The sequence below is a fragment of the Meriones unguiculatus genome, chromosome 1, assembly GCF_030254825.1.
Source record: "Meriones unguiculatus strain TT.TT164.6M chromosome 1, Bangor_MerUng_6.1, whole genome shotgun sequence".
In the NCBI taxonomy this organism is placed as follows: Eukaryota; Metazoa; Chordata; class Mammalia; order Rodentia; family Muridae; genus Meriones; species Meriones unguiculatus.
Window position 1 is genome coordinate 180,448,575 of NC_083349.1, and position 20,725 is coordinate 180,469,299.

Sequence of the window (20,725 nt, forward strand, 5' to 3'; positions counted from 1 at the left end):
GTTTTAACCACTTGGATAGACCTGTTTATAGGCAACCTTTCAGTTAGCAAAAGGCACGAAATAAGGTTGCCTATAAGAATGGTCAGTGGGGCAGAGAAATCCTTTACCTGCAGAAGGCAATGGCCGGCAGCCCGGGGACCTCTGTGTAGGGGGGTAGCTGGGTGTTCGAATCCTAGGGACCTTTGAGATGACATGATAGTAACAGGAGCTTGAGGTCTGTGAATGAGGTCGGTCGGGTGACGGAGGACTTAAAATTGCAGCTGTACTTTGACTGTCCTTACATGAAGTTTCTGTGATAAATAAAAACTTGTAAATGAAAGAGCTCAGTTAAAATACCTAACAAATTAAAATGAACAAATAAACAAATTGATGACAAAAAAAAATCTAACAGATGAACTAATATAAACATAGCTGGCTATCAGGGCTGGCAGGTTGCAGTGGGTTCAAATGCTCAAACTTGCTGATCTGAGTTCAGTCCCTACAGTCCATGGTGACAGGAGAGACCAAGTCCCACAGTTGTCCTCTAACATCTCTGACATCCTGTGCACATCGCTCACACAGACAAGCACACCCATATATACAGACTTGTATACTCAGAGTGCTAGCAGACAAATGACAAACTAGAAACAAAAGAGGTGTCCCAAATTAAATGACTCTTCCCCATTTTTCAATCCCAGTGTATAATCACAATCCCTGAATTCAGGTCCTACTTGGACTGAAACTAACCCAGAAATGATGAGGGGCTATGGGCGATGGTCCTGTTATCATCGTGTTCAACTGTGCTATTGATGTCTGGCTCTGCAACAGGTGGACGGCACTCCATGATCTTGCATGTGTACACACAGCGCTTCCGGGCATCTGTGGTGCTCCAGTATACCCGTGAACACCTGGCAAATGGGAAAGACACACACAGACACAAATGAAGGACAGACACACAAAGTATCATTTCCCAAATTTCTCCCCATCATGGGTTCTCTGGTCTCCTCAACTCAGAGACTATAGTTTTAGTTCTTAGATTCTTAGTAGAGACTATCCAAGTGTGGTGGTTTTAAACTTTGTGAAGTCCAATACGCATCCATGAGAGATTAATGCCTTACAGTATACATAACTTGAGACCCTAAAAAAACAAAAACAAACAAACAAAAAAAACCTAAAACCTGAGGACCCCCTTTTCAGTAAAGTTCTACAAAATAAGAAAAATACAAGTGCTTCATGTTTGTAATAAAGAGCTACTAGACAAACACAAGTTCAGACCATGAAGAGAGCTGGAATACAGAACTGGAGAACACACTGTAAAATGAGGTTCTGGAGAGGGAGATAAAGAAGGGGATTATTTTGGAGACAGGCTCTCCCTGTGGTGCAAGGTGGCCTGAAACTCAGAGATCCACCTGCCTCAGCTTCCCTGTATACACCATGAGCAGCTCTAAAAGGGGCATTTTGATCTTACATCGTCAGCTTGTCAAGTACTTAAAAGATTACAAATAGTTTGCTTTGAGACAAGGTCTTGCTATGTAGCCTAGGCTACATTTATAATCTTTTAGCTGGGCATGGTAATGCATGCCTGAAATCCAAGCTGAGGCAGGGGAACTGTGAGTGTCAGGACGGCCTGAGCCTAACTATGAAAGCTGGCTGGTGGTGGGTTTAGAATAGTTAAAGGCAGCTACCAAGTATATCTCCACATTTAATGACCCATACTGTTAGGGAGCCAAGCTGTGGTGCTGCTGTGTCCTGTCTTTACTGGACTTACTGGTATCCAATAGGAAAGAGCTTATCTTCACAGTCAGAGAGATCATTCAGAATTCCCAAACAGTCGATCGTCATTGAGCCTAAACAAGGAAGGAAGAACTAATTAGAAGAAATGAGAAGAATCATTTTGAAAGCAAGGAGCAGAAATGATAGTAGAGTGGTCCCATTAACAAAGACCTGGCCATACCTATCATCATGTGGATGTTCTCGGGTTCCAAGCCACTGAGGAACTTCCTTCGCAAGCTGATTCCTTCAAAGTCCACAAACACTCTTCTAAAAACTTCAAATCCATTCTCAGGAACCACCTTAAAGGAAACCCATGGTTGCTATTAATGGACTGTGTCTTTATATTACTTTCAGAATACCAACTCCTGGAGGCAAAACAGAGAACCTTATTTCAAAATCACCCTTCTGTCTCACTGCCACCCTCTTTCTCACTAGATGAGATGATCCCTCAGAACATTTGAGAAAGGCAAAATCGAGTTTACCATCTTGCTACTTTTAGCATTTCCCTCCTAAATTTCTAAAAAATTCCAAAGATGAGGAGGAATCTTCAACACTTATTGATAAGCAGAAGTCAGAGTAGAAAGGCTACAAACTGCAAGATTCCAACCATAAGAACCTTGGAAGTGGAAACTGCTTGAGGATAAGTTAAAGTACTCTCAGATATTAGCAAAAAGTACGGTGGTTTTTAGGAGGAAAGAGAAAAACAGGCAGAACACAGATTTCTTAGGACAATGAAAATACTTATTTATACAAACTACAGTAGTGAATACACATGGTCAGACATTTGTCCAAACCCAGAGGATGTATATCAAGAATGAACCCTACCGTATACGCTGACTCTGGTGAAATACGTGTATGTATCCATGTAGACCCATCTCCATCAGAGAAGCTATGTGTGGAGGTGGGTCTAGGAAATCTTTACCTTTTACTAACTTTGCTGGGAACTTAAGTCTGCTCTGAGATAATAAAGCCTGTTATTAACAGCTACAACAGAAGCAATCAAATAGCTGAGCTTCTCACCTCGCCTTTGATCAAATCCCGATGCCGCTGACAATACACTTTTTTATCATCCAGAAAGACGCAGTTCTTGGCTCGGGAACACATGAAATGGTAGTTGCTGGTACAGGATGTGAGACAGCAACCCACAGTGGCTCCTGGCTTTTGGCAGAATTCACATCTCTACAAGTCCAGAAAGAATGGCCCTATTTAGACTGCCAGGCATTTTAAGACATTTGTCATCTCCTTACAGACTTGCCCCCCCTGAGCATCCCATGGTTACTTTCTTTGCTGCTAGCCTACAGAGTTACAGGGATACGAAACACAGCTTGGTAACTAGCTAATTTAAGCATTGGAACTGAATTTAGACTTTGGACTGAAACAAGTTTTTCTTAGATTACATAGCTAACTTATTAGACATGAAACTATAAAGATCAATGTCAAAAAACACATCCTTGCAAGAAAGTTGTTATATCTCAAAGCTACTCAGTTTTACTAAAATTTTACCAGTAAGAAGCCAGTTATCTTAGTTAGGGTTTATTGCTAGGATGAAAGAGCAACTTGGGAAGGAAAAGGTTTACTTTACGCACAGCTCCCATAGAACAGTTTGTCAGCAAAAGCAGTAAGAGCAAGGACTTGAGCAGGCCACACAGGGGTGCTGCTTACTGGCTTACTCATCCTGCTTCCTTCCTTACTTTTTTTTTTTTGAGACAGGTTTTCTCTGTATAGCCCTGGATGTTCTAGAAGTCAGGCTGGCCTCAAACTCAGAGATCCACCGGCCTCTGACTCCTGGGTGCACCACTAAGCCTAGCCCTCATCCTGCTTTCTTATAGAACCCAGGACCACCAGCCCAGGGATAGCATCACCCACAATGGGCTGGTGGGCCCTCCCCCATCAATCACTAATTAAGAAAATGCCCTACAGCTGTATCTTAAGGAGGCCTTTCTCTCAGTCGAGGCTCCCTCCTTTCAGATGACTCTAGCTTGTGAGAAGTTGACATAATGCTAGCCAGCTTACCAGCAGTAGCCAGGCTTCACAGCCCCACTACCTTATCTTACAACACAAGGATTCGATTTACCAGGACCTGGCTGTCGCTCTTACTCTATTAGACAGTCTGTGCTCTCTCATCTGGTCTCCCCACAACCCACACATCCTTCTTTGCCTGTGCTACTGTTGTCTATTGGCTATGTTCCTTCTGGTGACCCCTGAAGCTCAAACTCCAGCTTTTAGATGTCACTCCTCTGACACCCCCATGACTGGGCTCAGCTACTCGACAACTCGACAACTCTCCTTCCTTTGTTGTTGTGACTGCACACAGGGTTTACCCTCTGCCCTTCAGAATATTGACTTCACCTGGCCTCTGAGCTAATGTTTCCATGTCTTAAACTGACCCTCCTCACATAACCGAATGATGCCTTTTCTGTTTCTTTTGCTTCCTTCTTGAAAGAATCAGACCTGCAGCATATACCAGTACTTACTGGTGAGCTGCTCTGACGGTGCTGTCAAGAACCAGGGAGGCTGCATCCAGGGACAGAAAGAGCACTGAAACCAGCAGGGGGTTTCCTTTATAAAAGCACGCACTAAGTTCTTACCAGCTGCTTTCCCCTAATCACAGCCATATGCACATTCTTTAGTGATCCATCATCATCTTCAAACACCTCTGCTGACCACAAAGCGCAATTCACATGTGTCCATTCATTCTGGCCGATGTACAGCAAACGGCCAGCATCCTACAGCACACAAAATCAAAGGACTTCATATAAGCTTGACCTCAGACAAGACAAGGTACCTCAAGAAAACAGCGATAATTCTTTAGAGATTAAATCAAAATCCAGTTTTCATTGCTTCGTCTATATTCTTTCTAGATTTTTCCCCATAAACTGAAAACAGTTTATAATTCTACTGAAAACAAAAGAACAATATGTGGTAGGTTTATAGAAACATGCAAACTCCTTTAAAACCGTATTTCAAATTCAATTCTCCCAGACTGAACTAAAGATTCCTCCCCCACCGCTGGTAGACTGAAATAGGGCTTCGTGCGCACAGACACTACCACCCACCCACATCCCCCCAAATGCTGCATTTTCAGTTCTCCACATAAAGCCATTAAATAAAGACCTTAATATATTTTTTCACTTAATCCTAACAACAACTCTAGGTTAAAAACTATTGCCTGTGGGACTGGAAAGATGGCCCAGCATTTAAAAACGTTTTCTAGCTGGGCACTGGTGACACACACCTTTAATCCCAGCACTCAGGAGGCAGAGGCAGGCCAATCTCTGAGTTTGAGGATAGCCTGGTCTACATAGTGAGTTCCAGGACAGCCAGAGATACACAGAAAAACCCTGTCTCGGGAAAAACAAAAACAAAAACAAAACAACATCAAGAAAGCATTTTCTATTCTTCCAATTCTTCCAGGTTTGATTCCTAGCACTGGCAGAGTAGCTCACAACTATGTGTAACTCTAGTTCCAAAGGATGTGACACTCTTTCAAGCACTATATGACACACAGACACACGTGAATGAAAGATAAAATAATTAAAAAAAAAAAAAGTTTCAGATGGATGATGGTGTCACACGCCTTTAATCCCAGCACTCAGGAGACAGAGGCAGACAGATCTTTGAGTTCCTATAGAGTGAGGAAGTTCCAGGATAGCTATGGTTACCCAGAGAAACCCCACCTTCCCACTAAGAAAAACCAATTTATGGACCAGGTATAGTGGCTCATACCTGAAGGGAGGCAGAGGCAGGAGGATTTCTGAGTTTGATACCAGCCTGATCTACAGATCAAATTCCAGGACAGCAAGGACTACACAGAGAAACCCTGTCTCAAAAAACAAAAAGAAAATCATGTTTTGTTTTGTTTTTTAAAAAAGGATCATCTTCATTTTAAGGCTATAACTGAGGGTTTTAATGGTTAAATTCCTGCCAAAGTCAGCAGGCAGGAAGGCACAGAATGACATCAGGCAGCCTGTCAGAACTGGGGCTTTTATCCACAGGCTATAAAATATATAACTTATGTTTGATGAAGACGTCACAACGTATTTTTGAGAATTAGTTATCAGTAAGTTCATTTAGGGCAAACCAGCTTTTAAAACTCTCTGAAGCCAGTACTGGAGCGGTGGCTCAGCAGTTAAGAGCAATTGTTGCCTTGCAAGGAACCTGGGTTGGATTCCCAATGCTCATGCATTGGCTCACAAGCATCTGCAACTCCAGTTCTGACTTCCACATATGCTGTACAAATATACATGCACGTAAAACGTTCATAGACATAAAAAAAAATATTCTACGGTTTAAAGAAAAGAAATCTCTAAAGCCAAACACAGTGCCAGTTATCTATAATCCCGGCCATTAAGGAGCCTGAGATGGGAAGATCACAAGTTCTTGGCCAACCTGAGCAACATGATAAGACCATGCCTCAAAACAAAAATGAAAACAAGAACAACTATAGGTGTACAAACTCAAGAGTAAATATTCATTACAATCATCAAGTACTGACACGGACAAACGGCTTCTGTGACATTCTTAACCAGGACCCCATGTCCCAAAGTACTTACATTAGCACTGTCATCACCATACATCAGACACAGCGCACACTGCCTGTTGTCATCTATGCCTGGCGGTGGATTCAGCTCTGGACTGTCTTCTCGACTCCTATCGGTACCTTAGAACCCCAAAGATAAGCCGTTAAAATTGGCAATAGCCCAGTTTTCTAAGGGAGAATTCAGCTTAAAAGAACACTTTCAGAAGGTGTTTTCAGATACGTTATCTGAGATTCTTTCTGATATCCGAGTATATTAAATTTGCATCTAGAAAGGTAATGACTTCACTTTGATGACTTACTCAAGACTGGGGGTGTAGGAGGATGTAGAGGCGTGGGCGAGTCTGGTTCTCCAGGTCCTTTGGGTTTGGGAGCGGGAATGATTTTCTTCATTAGAGGAGGCTGCTCAGTGTGGCTGTTCTCCTCTCGCTCCTGCCACTGAGCATAATTATGGTCAAGTGAAGGTGGAAGCACTGCGTTTGGTAACATCCCACTGCTGGAAATAATTGATTCGACAGGCATTTACTGAGTGCCTAAAACACCTAGAGCCACACAACATCAGTTCCTGACAACAGCAGGGTATCACGGGTAAGCCACTCACAGAATTGAACAACAAGCCACAGACTTTGAAAACTGCCTAACTATACTCAACATTTTAAAAACTTTAATTCTGTTGGGAACAGGCTTTCACAATGTAGCCCAGGCTGGCCTTGAATTCCTGATCCTCCTACTTTAGTCTTCCAATTGCAGGACTTACAGGTGAATACTACCACACCTGGCTAAATAATAATCTTTAACATGTGACTCTTATGGTTTGGAATGGATCTCAGTGGCTGAATACTTGACTAGTATACATAAGGTCCTGGGTTCACTTCCCAGGACTGCGGGAGGGGGAAGACTGCATGCATAACTTTTGGTTAAACATCCAGAAACAATGATAACTCTACAAAAGAAAATTCAAAATAGGTTATTGAAATAGAAATTAAAGTGGTACATATTAAGAACCAAAAGCAAGGGAAGGCAGAGTTTTAACTAAGTAATCCAGAACCCAATTTGCTAAGCCCAATGATCTGTTTCTAGCACATGTTGTCCATACGCCACATGCCAAACTATCATTTCTACAAGATAACAAATTCAAAAAAGTGCTTACAACATCATCTGTCATTTCCAAACCAGCACAGAAGAGCCATTTCAGTTGGCTGATTTTTAGTATTAAAATATCCCAGAAAACCTCAATCTAAAAATATGAGACGTCTGATTTCTCATTAGTTACTTTTACTCACTTGTTTGATACTTTATTTGGCTCCCAAAATCTGGACTTTTTGACACTGAACCATGGAAAAACTCGCTCCATTTGCTAAAAGAAAACAAATGAACAAACAAAATACAACTAAGAAGATTCATGTAGAAACCAAATCAAGCCGACTCCTCACCAATATCTCAGTCAATATGAAGATGATTTCAGGTCAAGGCAAAGATCCACTTATGCTGGTTAACCTTACAATTTCCAACCTCCTCCCAAGATTTAGAAGAAAAAAATTAAACCCAAGAAGCTTTCTATACATCATAAAGCAAGCAACAGAAAAGAAGAAGGTACTCATAGAACAATTCGGTATAGTGAACATTAAAAACATGAACTATTAATCTCATTCACCCGAATAAAGAAAGACTTGACCATGCTGTTGGCTTTTTTTATCTCTGGCTGCCCTCCATCTGAATTAATGGCTGCTTGAATGATCTTCACAATATCATCACTGAACTCCAACTGTATACAAAAATAAAACATCAATTATTCATAGAACAGTACTATGCTCTCAAAACCACTTTCTTCTCCCTCCATCATCACCCAACACAGGGTCCAACAGAAAACCCACAACCTATTTTAATACAGTGTAATTACTCTCTGAGGCCTTTAGGATCTGGGTCACAATTAACTTGAGGCAATCCAGAGAAGTGAGGCTAAGAGCCAAGTAATGTAAAAAAAAAGTGGCTCTGTTATGATAAGTGACCAAAACAGGCTCACATTTGTACTCTAACGAAGAAGCAACTCAACAGCAAATAAGATGACACAGCGAATAGTTCCTCTTATGCATCCTCAAAAATCATATCTATCTGTAAATGAATAGGGGAAGGCATGATATTCAGATTTAAGCTTATAGGGGAGACATTAGCTTCACATTAGAATTTTCCGTAAGTAGTCTGGTGCTTCCTCATCACATAAAAATAATTTAAATAACTCAAAAAGCCAACTAAAATAATTATTTTACGTACCACCACATGAACACCCTTTTGAAACATACAGCTGAAATAACTCATATTCTGTGGACCCTGAAGCTACACGACACCTCTAAATACAATATAAATCACTCTGAGATTTACTTATGGCCAGCTCAACTCCCAGAGTGCCAAGGAAGCTGAAATGGACACTTAAAACTTGGTCAAGTGCTCAAGACATACCACAGATACATAGTTGCCCTGGTCCATTTTCCTCTTGACTCCCTCCAGGTCTAAAGGCTGCTGCTCATCCTGCTTGCTGACCTCAGTAAGAACTGGAGGATCTGGCCCTTCTGGGGAGCTCCGGGAAGGTATGCTTTCCTCGGTCTCAGGATTTAAGTCTGGAGGCTTGGCAGCCTGTTGCCAGGAAAGAGGTTTCTGTTATTGCATACCAAGAAACAGGCACCTGTGCACATTCGACTGAAACTAGTAAGACAGCTCTAGAAACAACACAGACCACGAAGATACCCAGAGACTTCTCAAACACAAGTTAAAGATGGACCTGTTTTCTAACAGCTTGTCTAGGTAAACGGAAGACAGTTGTGCTTGACAGTCTGAAAAGGTAGAATAAGAACAGGCCAAAAGTGCGTGCAGTCCTTTGAATACAAGATAGCCATCAAGACTGACTCTCAATGTAGTGAGAGAAGCGAACCCTGCAATGTGTAGCGCATGCATGCATGCATGCATGCATGCACACACACACGATGTGGTAAGACAGCTTGAGCTTTACACTGGAAGATAGAGCAGCTCTGTGCTAAGGGACAAACTTGCTCTTCCAGCAGGATTGCTTATATTGTTAATGACCACTTTATAAATGAGAAACTCACAATTTCCATTTGGACAAGAGAGGTTTTTATACTGCTTGCCAAAGCTGCCTTTCAACTTAGTGCTCCTGCCTTCAGGCCCAAGTCTCCAGTCAGAATAAATTAGCCCTTAGTCTCAAGTCAAAATAAGTTTTTTCTCAAAAGCAACTCAGATCAGGCTGCGTTCTGAAGAAGCCCTTCACCAATCCCCATCTGTGTTGGCATATGAAGCCCAAACTGTTTTTTTTTTCTCTTTCAAGATGAGGAATTACTATGTAAACCTCAAACTCAATAGTTTTGTCTCTGCCTCCCAAGTGCTGGGATTACAGGTATATTCCACTACAGCCAAACCAAACATCTTTTTTACGTGGTCATTGAAGATAATCTTCAATTTCTTTTCTATCAAAGGCTATACTCCTTTCTTAAAAAAAAATTGTTAATTTCATTTTGTATGTGTTTTGCCTACATGTATGTATGTGCTCCACATGTACACTTGGTGCCTAGGATGAGGGCACTAGGTCCCCTGGCACTGCAAGTTACAGGCTGCTGTAAGTTGGGAATCGAATCTAGGTGCTCTGTAAGAGCAGAAAGTGTTCTTAACCACTAAGCCACCTGCCCCCAACCCCAAGGTCCTATTCTTAGCTCTAAACAATTTCCTGTTATAACCAAGAGAAGAAACTCTATAAAAAGTAAATGAAGAATGAAGTAAAGCTAAGCAAGCAACAAAAACAGCCTTACGTCATTATTAGGAAAAACCACCCAGGATCACATTCTCAAACAGGAAGAGCCTCTGGCCCACCTGACGGTAGCGCAGTAAGTGACTGGTAGTCCGGGAATTCAACAGGGCCGTGAGGACCTGCTTCAGGGATGCCTGCAGCTCCTTCTCCAGGGCCAGTCTCCACTCTGCAGGGTGCCGCTCGGTGCAGTTCACACAAGTGTAGGCCACACTTTCTGGCAGATTAGACAGAATCTCATACATCTCATCTAGGAAAAAAAAAAAAAAAGCCAGAAGGATGAAGGTCTTCGAAGGACAGAAGAGGGAGAAGAGCTAACTATCCCACTGACCTACAAACCTGTGTGTCAGGATCTGAGTTAAGCTGTTGATATGACAGCAGTGGTTCTCCACCTTCCTCATGTTGTGGCCCTTTAATACCATTCCTCATGTTGTGGTAATGCCCAACCATAAAATTATTTTCATTGCTACTTCATAACTGTAATTTTGCTGCTGTTGTGAATTGTAATGTAAATATCTGTGTTTTCCAATGGTCTCTGGTAACCCTTGTGAAAAGTGGTTTGACTCCTACAGGAGTTGTAACTCACAGGTTGAGAACCACTGTCTTACAGGATACCCACATTCTGACCCTGAAAGGGGATATTAATTCATATGAACTCAGACTACACAGTAAGCAAGAGGTTTGGAGAACCAATAGGGTTTAGCGCCCAGAAAGCTAACTGTTTAAGAGAAAGAAGCACAAATGAGACAATGCTACTTTAGTGGTTCATCTTCAATATCAACCTGACAGGATTTGTGCTCACAGAGAAGATACACCTCCCTGTGTCTGTGAGGGGGTTTCCAGAGAGGTTTAACTAAGGAGGGAGATCTACCCTCAATGTAGGTGGCATGACCCTATGGCCTAGGGTCCTGAACTGAATGAAAAAGGACAAAGAGAAAGCCAGTTGAGCACTGGCATTGCCCTTTTGCAGCTTCCTGGTTGGTACCACAGGCCAAGACCACAGTGCCTTCCCACCATAATGGACTTTAGTCCTTTAAACTGTGAGCCACAATAAAGCCTTCCTCCGTTATGTGGCGTTTCACCAGGTAACCAGTCACAGCAATGACAAGAAGAGAAACTAGTGTAGTTGCTTATTTTGGAGACCAAAAACTAAACTACAAAGTACCCAAATGACATTCCCACCATGTTAGGTACACAGTGTCTGTTCATGAAGCACTAAAAAGAAACTAAAAACAACAAAAGACTCCAACCTTCTGTACCTGAGAGATTTTCACACTTGGAATGGACCCATCGATCACACTTCCCACACTGCATCATCTTGCTCTCATAGTCATCATCATCGTAGCACTTGTCACAGAGAGGGCAGAAGTTTCCTGAAAGCCAAGGTTATAGCAATGCTGTGGCCCATGCCAGTGCTCTCAGAGTCTGTGGCTGATGTGTGTCAATGTAAAAACCATTGACTTCTGGAGTCACTAATGAACACTAGCAGAGTGCTACAAGGGGTGGCCATACATCTTCAATATCGAGACAATTCTGAGCTCTAGAGCATCCACAGGAAAGCTTCAAGCACACTGCTAAGACACATCTGTAAGGGCCATGAGGTAGATTTTAATGATAACAAAAAGAATCAAAGCTCGGTGTGGCAGAAACTCAAAATTTGTGACATAGAGGCAGCATGATTAATAGTTAATGATAGCTTCAGCATTACAGGTGTTGGGGGGGATCAAAAAAGACAACGTATCTTTTAAACACATGTCTGGATTTTTAAAGAGGTAATAATACAGGAGTAAGAAATGGTAAATTGAATGTTTTTCTCTATCAGGTCTCAAAGTAACCAAGGACAAGGTTCATTTCATACCCATGGCTACTCTCAGCACTTCTCACCCTGGCCCCTACTCTGAACCTGTCAACACAGGGGCTTGGTGTTTAACTTCTCTTCCCCCAGTTTCTCACTCCTATATTTCACCACTGCTCTTTGGGTGCTCCACTCTTGGCCTCTTTGCCCTCTTGGCTCTCTTTCCTTCCTCTCTCAATCCCTGCAGTCACCCTCCACAGCCTAGTTCAGTCTGGACTCTTCCAGATGCCTCTGGCTGTTCTCTCCCTTTTACCTGTAATAAAAATCCTTCTCCTCAACCACACCTTGGAGCAGGCATGTCCTCATTTTCATTCACTCCTTATTCTAAGATTCATCTCTAGGTACAACCTTTACAATTATACAAATTGTAAACAAAACAATCCATGTATTAATTACTATCTAATAAATGCCCTTAAGTGGATCTGCTTTATTTTTCTTAAAGTATCCCAAGCTGGGTGTGGTGGCACACACTTGCAATCCCAGTACTAAGGAGGAGAGGACAGTCTGGATTATACAGTGAGACAGTGACTCAAAACAAAAATAGAACAGTGGGAAGGAGGGAAGAGAAGAGAGAAGGAGTCAGGGAGAAAAAAATGACAGGGACTTCCTATCACCTTCACTGCAAGTCATTAAGACTGTGGGTTGAATGTAGCTGGAGATCCAGGAGGATCTTCTACAGTGCTAAGGAGGGAACACAGGGCCTTGCAATCTCTAGGCCAGAACTCAACTGAGCTACATCCCCAGCTCTCCCCCAACCCCTTTACTTTTTAGATAGAGCCTTGCTAAATTCACAGGGCTGGCCTTCAACTCCTGCCTCTGCATCCTGAGTGCTGGGATAATGGGCCCGTGTTAAGGTCAGACTTCTGGTGTAATTATTGAAATAAAACATTTACCTACCACCTGAACTCATTCCTGCAATCAAATGTGTATTTTCCACAATTTGGCCCTACTATAGTTTCTAATCAATAGTAATAAAATTTTCCCGTAATTCTTCCCATATAAGTTAGAAAGATGTTCCAAGTTGGCTATCTACGTAAATAAAAAAGGCACAGGGGGTGGTGACCCATCTTTAATCCCTGCTCTTGGGAGGCAGAGGCATGTGGATCTCTGTGAGTTAAAGGTCACTCTGGTCTACATAGTGAGTTCTAGGATAGCCAGGGCTACATAGAGATCCTGTCTCAAAACACAACACAACAACAAAACAGACAAGAACTAAAAAGAGCAAGAATAGAACACAATGTGTGCTAGATCACATATGACACAGTGAGTGAGGCTTGCCACTTCCTCCACAGTCCCCTACAAACATCAAACAGATCAATTACTCATCACTAGGTACCTTTAGCAAAGAGTTTGGCACAATCATGGCACAGTGAAAAATCATGAGACCACTGTGCATCCCACCCTTTGCCTGGAGTTGTGGATCCACAGCTCTTGCAGCGAACACACTTGGTGCAGATCTGGAAAAGAATAAAAGGCATTCAACAGGAATTTCTTGCGCTAGAATCTTCGGTTATTTAAAATGACTTGAAATGTAGCTATTCCTAGATTTGATTTCTTTACTGAGATTACTGTGAAGCAATTGTTAAGCTGGTGCACTAAAGAAGGGATATTCTGCTATGGGCTACCACAATACTGTGGAAGTAGCAGTGTGTACCCACCCACACTTTCTTTTTCTTCGTGGGTTTGGTGGGGTAATTTGGTCCCAGGCACTCAGGGTGATAGCTGTTTCGGCACTTGTTACACTCCAGTAGCTGCTGCAAGGAAGGACAACAGCAAGAGAGTACAAATGACACATCCTCATAAGATCCTGTTACCCCCACTGACCCCCATTGAGACACTTTAATTATACGTTGTAATTATGCATTACTTACTCCTCAGTAAACACAGAGGCCTATCCTCTCAAAGTCACTCAGTAGTAAGAAAATTTATCAGACAGATCTTACTTATTTTTGAATTTTATTTCCTGAAGTAATTTTTTGCTATTTCCCAAAAATTAAAAGAAAGATGAAGAAATTATCTTCAATCAATCAGAAAAACTGTCACAAATTGCTGGTACAGAAGGCGGGGATGGAAACAGGGAGGCCCCACTACTGCAGTACTATGTCTACCTTGGTAGCCTGATGCTGTCTCCCACAGACATGGCAGAATTTGCAACGGCGGCAACACCAGTTTTCCAGCTGGTCCTCCAGAGGGCGCTCATTCTCCTCTAAGCAAAATTTGTGGAAGGGTTCACAACACACTTGGCAATATACAAACTGTAGCAAAAAGAGAACAAAATGTGTAACCAGGGTGCAGAGAGAAATAATAACCATATTTTATTAACATGCTGTGGGTCCTAGGTATCCACTGGTGATAATCCAGTGCACCAAAATGTGAATCTTGTAGTCATACAGAATGCAGATGAAGAAAACTGCACAAGACCTCCCTTGTTCAATGTACACAAACTTTGTGTCACAGCCAAAATTATTAAAACTAAGTATAAGCCAGGAATGGTGGCACATCCCAGCACTCAAGAGGCAGGTGGCACTCTGTGAATTTGAGGCTAGCCTACTCTACAAACTGAGTTCCTGTCTCAAAAACCTATCCTCTAAAATTACTTATGAGATATGTTCAACAATATGAAGTAAAATGAATTTTATTTTAATGCATTGGTCCCATCCTCCAAATATCTCATTAAGTTAGGTATATGCAAATATTCTAAAACTTGAAAGAAAAAAAAACCAAAAATATCTACAACATTTCTGGTCTCAAGTATTTGAGGATACTTGATCTATATTTAATTCAACATATAGAATTAAGTAATCACTGGGAAATACAAGAAGATTCAGGAATAGTAGACTCATAAAATGATTAAAAAAAAAACAAAAACAAACAACTCTTAAGATTCAGCAGGGCATGGTGCACACACCTCTAATTCCAGTACTTGAGGGCTAAGGAATGAGAAGCAGAGTTTGAAGCTTGAGACTAGCCTGGGCTGCGTAGAAAACCCTCTCTCAAAAGATGTAACAGAATGTGCTGAATGCAATGAAGGAGACCCCAAAAGAGGTAGAGGCACTACTGTGCAAAGAGAAAGAGCTGGGTGGGAGGAGACAGGGAAGCTTTAAAGTTTTATGTGTTTTAATTCAATCATGCCCTGAAAAAAAGTCTGCTTAATCTCGGAAGTTGGAGGTTAATAGTAGAAAAGGAAGCACTTCCTTGTGGGTGGGATGCGTCTGGACACAAAGCACATGATTCTAAGGAACAGCCACGGAGTGGGCACCAGGAGTTTCCAGGCTGAACAGTCTCAGTCTCTGTAACATCTGAAGCAACCCTAGCACTTTAAACAATGTTGTTCATAAGACTCGAAGAAACAGTCTTTTAAAAGAATGAGTGCATGAACCAACTCATGCGATTGTTAGTGCACTATTTTTCTGTGCTAGGGAATGAAGCCAAGACCCTGCACTTGGGAGGAAAATGCTTTACCATTGAGCTATGCAGTCTCACTGTTCATCTCAAAGCTGGACTTGAACTCACTGTGTACCTCAGGCTGGCCTCAAATCACAATCATTTTGCCTCAGCTTCCTGAGGATATAAGCCACTGTGCCCAGCCTACATACTTTAAAAACAAACAAGGAACAACAACAACAACAAAAAACCACCCAGTTAAGTGGGATCATGCTTTACGGGTATTCAGAAATCTGGTATTTCTAACCAGTGATGTTATGGATGACTGTCTATTAAGAACAAGCTACATTTTATATTTGCTATTATATGCATGTCCTACAACTTTATCCAGGGCTCCACACTAACAGACTCTTGAATTTTAGATATTTTTATTATGGGGCTGGAGAGATGGCTCAGTGTTTAAGAGCACAGACTGCTCTTGCCAGGTTTGACTCCCAGCTCCCAACTGTCTGGAACTCTAATCCCTTGGGATCCAATGCCTTCTTCTGGCCCCTGCAGCAGGCATACACATGGTGCACAAATATTACATGCAGGCAAAACAGCCATACATATATAATAATAATACAATCTTATTTTTTATACACACACACATATATATAGATAGCAATTTGTCTACATAATTTTAAAATAAATGCTTAGCATGCAATTACTGGGCTAAAAAATGTACCATTTTAGGGGCTGGAAAGATGGGTCAGTGGTTAAGAGCACCGACTGTTCTTCCAGAGGACCCGGGTTCATTTCCCAGCACCCACATGGCAGTTCACAATTGTCTATAACTCCAAGATCCAACACCCTCACATAGACATAAATGCAGATAAAATACCAATGCACATAAAATAAAAATTTAAAAAAAAAAATACCATTCTAAAAATAAATACTATTTCCAAACAACTCTCCCAAAAGATAAGACCCCTAACTATGTTTTATTTCTTTTATTGGAAAATGTTATTTTTGTACAAATTTTTTATTTTTGTTTTTTGAGACAAGATCACTTCTATGACACTCTCACTGTCTTAAAACTCACTATGTTGACCAGGCTGGCCATGAACTCACAGAGCTCTCCTGCCTCCGTATCTGAGTGCTGGGATTACATGTAACGCCACCTACCTTGGCCTGCATCACTGTTTAATTTTCAGTTCTTAGTCATCACCCTCCACATGTACAATGTCTTTATTTGTCAATTTTATGAATTATTTATCTCTACCTTTTGCCCATTTTCTACTGTGTATTTTTCTTTCCTTTTTTTTTGAGACAAACTTTCTCTGTCCTGGAACTCGCTTTGTATACCAGGCTGGCCTCAAACTCAGAGATCCACCTGCTTCTGCCTTCCCAGTGCTGGGATTAAAACCATGTGCCACCACACCTGTTGTTTTGTTTTTTTCCCCCCTACTTCTTAATAATTGCTAAGTTTTTATTTTATATTCATAGGTATTCAATACAAAAAAACAATGGCAACCCTTTTTATTCTAAAAGTAAGAACTCTCATAAAGACTAAATTAAAGAGATGAAAGTATTTACTACTAGATTCCTTTATAAATTTCTAAAAATTTTAAAAATACTCAGTAGCTGGCTTAAGCAAGAAGACAGTACCTAATGACTAATAAAAAGAACAGTCATTTCTTGTGCACACAGCACTGTGATCTACCATTATACCACAGACAAGAAGGCAAGGCGCCTTACCTCTACATGCCCACTACTGGCACAGAGAAAGCAAACCACTCTGGGTGTTATGGGGACAGAAGTCAGGATTCCTAAGCCTCCCATCTCCCACACATTTTCTGCTTCACAATCTTCCTGTGGGGAAAGAGACAGAAATATCCTTATGAAGGCTGTACAATGCCAACACAAGGAAAAAAAGCATAAAAACAGAGCAACACCAAAATGCAAGTGTTTCACTTGTACTAGCTCAAAAATAAGTAAGTGCTGCCATTATCAACTTACATGCAAACCACTAAACAGCCATTACTGGTGCAATACTACCTAAATAACTGCAAAGACATACTGAGTCTGAATGTCCTAAGCTTTGCTAATTCAAGCAGTCAGGAGTTGGAAATAATTATCTCCCCAGACACTACTCAGGATGCCTGTGCTTTTCAACCAGTCCACAAACTGGCCTCACACCAACTGGGCTCTCACACACCTGAGCCAATCTGTTAACTGCAGTTCTTACTCTTTCCCCTAGTCGGTGCTGTTTCTTTTTCAAAACACACCCTTTTCTTCAAAGGTCATATTGCTCAATAAAGTCATGATCACTAAACACTTTTACCTTAAAGTCCACTCTGATCCTGTGAACTCCATCTGCTGGGATTTTCTGCTTAGAACTGGTGCCATTCGAGAGTGGGTTGAGGATGTTCAAAGTGCCTGCATTCTCTTGCTTACTTACTGGAGGTGGCTTCTCCTGAGACGTAAGATGAATGTAGGAAAAAAAAAAAATCACTTGTTCTCATAGTCGCAACAGGTTGAGACTACAAATGCCCATTCTTAGGTAGAATAAGAATCCTATAGCAGAGAAAGCAAGCCAGGTGTGTTGGCTCACTTTGGATGCCGAAGAAGGGGGACCGCTGAAAGTTTGAGGCCAGCTGGAGCTGCAGTGAGACCCCTTCTCAAGATAGAAGAAAGGTAATCGGAAAATTCTAAAATTCTCTGTCCCCATCCATACCATCCATAATAATATAAACAGTGGGCACAGGTAGGGATTGCTTTTATAGACAAATGTTATTAGCATACACAGAGGCCAAAAACCATGCCACATGGCTGTCAGAATAAGCCACTACCTAGACTACAGCACAACAAGGCCATAATGAACAGGAAAGCAACAAGGAAAACAGATCAGAAAAACAAAAAAAACAACCAACCAAAGAAGGGCTAATGCCTATACCTTAATTTTGGGAGATCCCACTGCCATCTACACAGAAGCAGGGGGACAGTTTCACTCAGCCAAGAAAATGTCCCTATTCCCTCCAGAACAGAACAAATACATCCCCAGGGAATCGCAGAGTCAGCCCATGTCTTACCTTGTCTTTTGGTTTTTGTTTTACAGGGATGCTTGGGCGGGGGGCCACTTTTTTCTGCTTGCTTTGCTCTGGACCTAAAGGATTCAGAACAGATTTGGATCAGATGCCAGCTGACTACTTTCAGATTGACTGGCCTGTGGACAGAGGGTTATGCAAGCAAGCTCTAGACTTCAAAGAGGAAAACAAGGCAACATGGCCAGTCTTGCTTTCTGGTTCGTATCTGCCTCCAGCACTCACCTGTTTCTGGCGGTGGTGGAGGCTGCTTTTTCTTGGGCTCACTTGGAGTGACCTTGGGAGCTTCTTTTCTCTGCGGTGCTGTGCTAGGTGGCTGAGGGGGGACAACAGGTGCTGGCTGGGCAGCCTGCTTGCTGGACTTCCGGGAAGCTGGCGTGGTAACCTGTTTGGGTTCGGGTGCCGGCGCAGGGGCACTCCCTTCTTCACTCTTTTCTTCCACAGGTTTTCGGGGTGGAGGCTCACTGCTGCTCTTCTTTGGGGCAGGCTCCTCCCTTGCTGGTGGGACAGCCTTCTGACCAGAGTCCACGGAGCTCTTCAAAACAGCACTCTCTTTGTTTTCTTTCTTTTCAGTGCTCTTAGACTTTTTCTCTTTCTTTTTCACAGCTAGGAGAACAAAACAAGATCATCTAACCATAAGTGAGGAAAGTTTCAGTGGGGAAAAATAAAGTACAAGAGATCTACAACACAGTCTTGTTCTCAGCCTCCTACAGCCAGGGCAGGTACTCAAAGTCTCCACAAGGTTGAGGCCATGTTGATCAGGTGATACAGAGATTTTATTGTTCTAGGAGATGAGCAGAACTATAATTTTTACATGAATTTTAAACAAGTGTCTTAGCTATGGAAAATTTCAAACATACCCCAAAATAAAAAGAAGAGTCAAATGAACCCCCATGTACCTATCATCCAGCTTCAACAACCACCAACTCCCCGGGAGAGAGCAGTACTTTAAAAAAGAAAACAAAACAAAACAAAAACCTAGTATTCTCTTTACACTGTATGACATACACAGCTGAATGACATTCAAGCAAGGAACATTTCGGGAAGACCCTTTCACACCACTACCTTTAGCTTGCTTCTGAAGGTAGGCTTTGGAAGGCATCCACTGCAGATTCTGACACTTTCTCATCCTAGGGTAACAAAGGATAAAGCATAAGACAAGCTGCATTTAAAACAGAAGAAATAAATAAAATGCTCACTGGTCTTCAGAAAATAGTGAGATGTCACTCAGGTTCCTTTGATAGAACAAGGGCTTCTACTACTCAGTTTATCTGAACCTTTAAAATCTTTGGGTCAACAATTTTACCTACCTTTAGGATATAAAAGGACCAAATGTCAAAAGTATGTTTGAAGTGGTACTCATGTTTCTTGTAATTATATAGACTTGTTCCCACACAGGTTACACTTATTCCCTTCCTCCTTCCTCTCCTGTTTTGAGACAGCGCCCCACATAGCACAGGTTACACTACATGGTAGAAAATGGCCCTGAGCTCTTGATTCGGCTGTCTCTGTGTCTCAAGTGCTAGCATTAGAGTATATGGCAGACATGATGACCAGTATTTCTCATACTGCTCTCTTACGAGATTTAATATTCACGTTCACACAGGAGCAACTAAAATCACTGAGTCCTCTGCTACCACAAAACTACACCTGTATCTCACTTTGGATATATTTTACCCTTTGGTTGAAATTTAAATTTAATTTGAAGATTCAAACTGCACTGAAGGATACATATCCTCAGCTCTCTACAACTGAATATATTCCTGGACCCAGACAAAGGTTCTATTTTTAGAACTGGGGGGTGAACATCAGGTCTCACGTGTAAGGCAAGCAGTCACCATGAGCTACATGCCTTGCTCATATCAAATCCATTGTCACCTCAATGTAGTTCATGTACCTTTTAATATTATGTTAATCAAGTTATTTCTTGCCATTAAAGTACCAAACACAAGATTCTTGCTTAAGTCCAGAAACCAAAACATAAAACCTTTTTTTGAGATAGTCTTATTGTAGAATATAAGTTATTCTTAAACTCACAGCAATCTTCTTGCCTCTAGCTCTCAAGTGCTAAGATTACATGCATAAACCTCCATGCCCAGCATAGACTCATTCTTGTCTCCTAGAAACTGTATTCCCTGAGTAAACAACGAAGTAATTTTCAACTATATTTTATGTTAATCACTTTAATGTCATTCATTTGGTAAATATCTCTTATGCCAACCACTTTGTAGGAAGCCCAGTTGCCAAAATTTCTGTTTACACAATTCTCCTAATACATTTTAAACAAATCATCCCAGATG

General features: G+C 41.6%; 1 protein-coding gene across 7 annotated transcripts in view; it reads right to left on the minus strand.

Annotated features, from left to right (window-relative positions):
- The window catches only part of Kmt2a (lysine methyltransferase 2A), an 81,837-nt gene that overhangs the window by 20,677 nt on the left and 40,435 nt on the right, over positions 1-20,725 (minus strand). For 4 of the 7 annotated variants that reach the window (XM_021637959.2, XM_060372787.1, XM_060372779.1 and 1 more), the window contains 21 exons: positions 19,491-19,555; positions 18,651-19,031; positions 18,414-18,487; positions 17,666-17,797; positions 17,080-17,193; positions 14,064-14,210; positions 13,614-13,709; positions 13,292-13,412; positions 11,351-11,473; positions 10,166-10,350; positions 8,747-8,920; positions 7,944-8,054; positions 7,573-7,646; positions 6,592-6,785; positions 6,306-6,412; positions 4,341-4,478; positions 2,773-2,931; positions 1,934-2,051; positions 1,748-1,826; positions 727-887; positions 108-290 (listed from right to left, as the gene is read on the minus strand). In XM_021637959.2, the coding sequence (XP_021493634.1) occupies positions 108-290; positions 727-887; positions 1,748-1,826; positions 1,934-2,051; positions 2,773-2,931; positions 4,341-4,478; positions 6,306-6,412; positions 6,592-6,785; positions 7,573-7,646; positions 7,944-8,054; positions 8,747-8,920; positions 10,166-10,350; positions 11,351-11,473; positions 13,292-13,412; positions 13,614-13,709; positions 14,064-14,210; positions 17,080-17,193; positions 17,666-17,797; positions 18,414-18,487; positions 18,651-19,031; positions 19,491-19,555 (2,936 nt within the window). The remainder of the gene's footprint in view (positions 1-107; positions 291-726; positions 888-1,747; positions 1,827-1,933; positions 2,052-2,772; positions 2,932-4,340; positions 4,479-6,305; positions 6,413-6,591; positions 6,786-7,572; positions 7,647-7,943; positions 8,055-8,746; positions 8,921-10,165; positions 10,351-11,350; positions 11,474-13,291; positions 13,413-13,613; positions 13,710-14,063; positions 14,211-17,079; positions 17,194-17,665; positions 17,798-18,413; positions 18,488-18,650; positions 19,032-19,490; positions 19,556-20,725) is intronic. The other 3 variants (XM_021637957.2, XM_060372796.1, XM_021637956.2) reach the window with 2 other exon arrangements.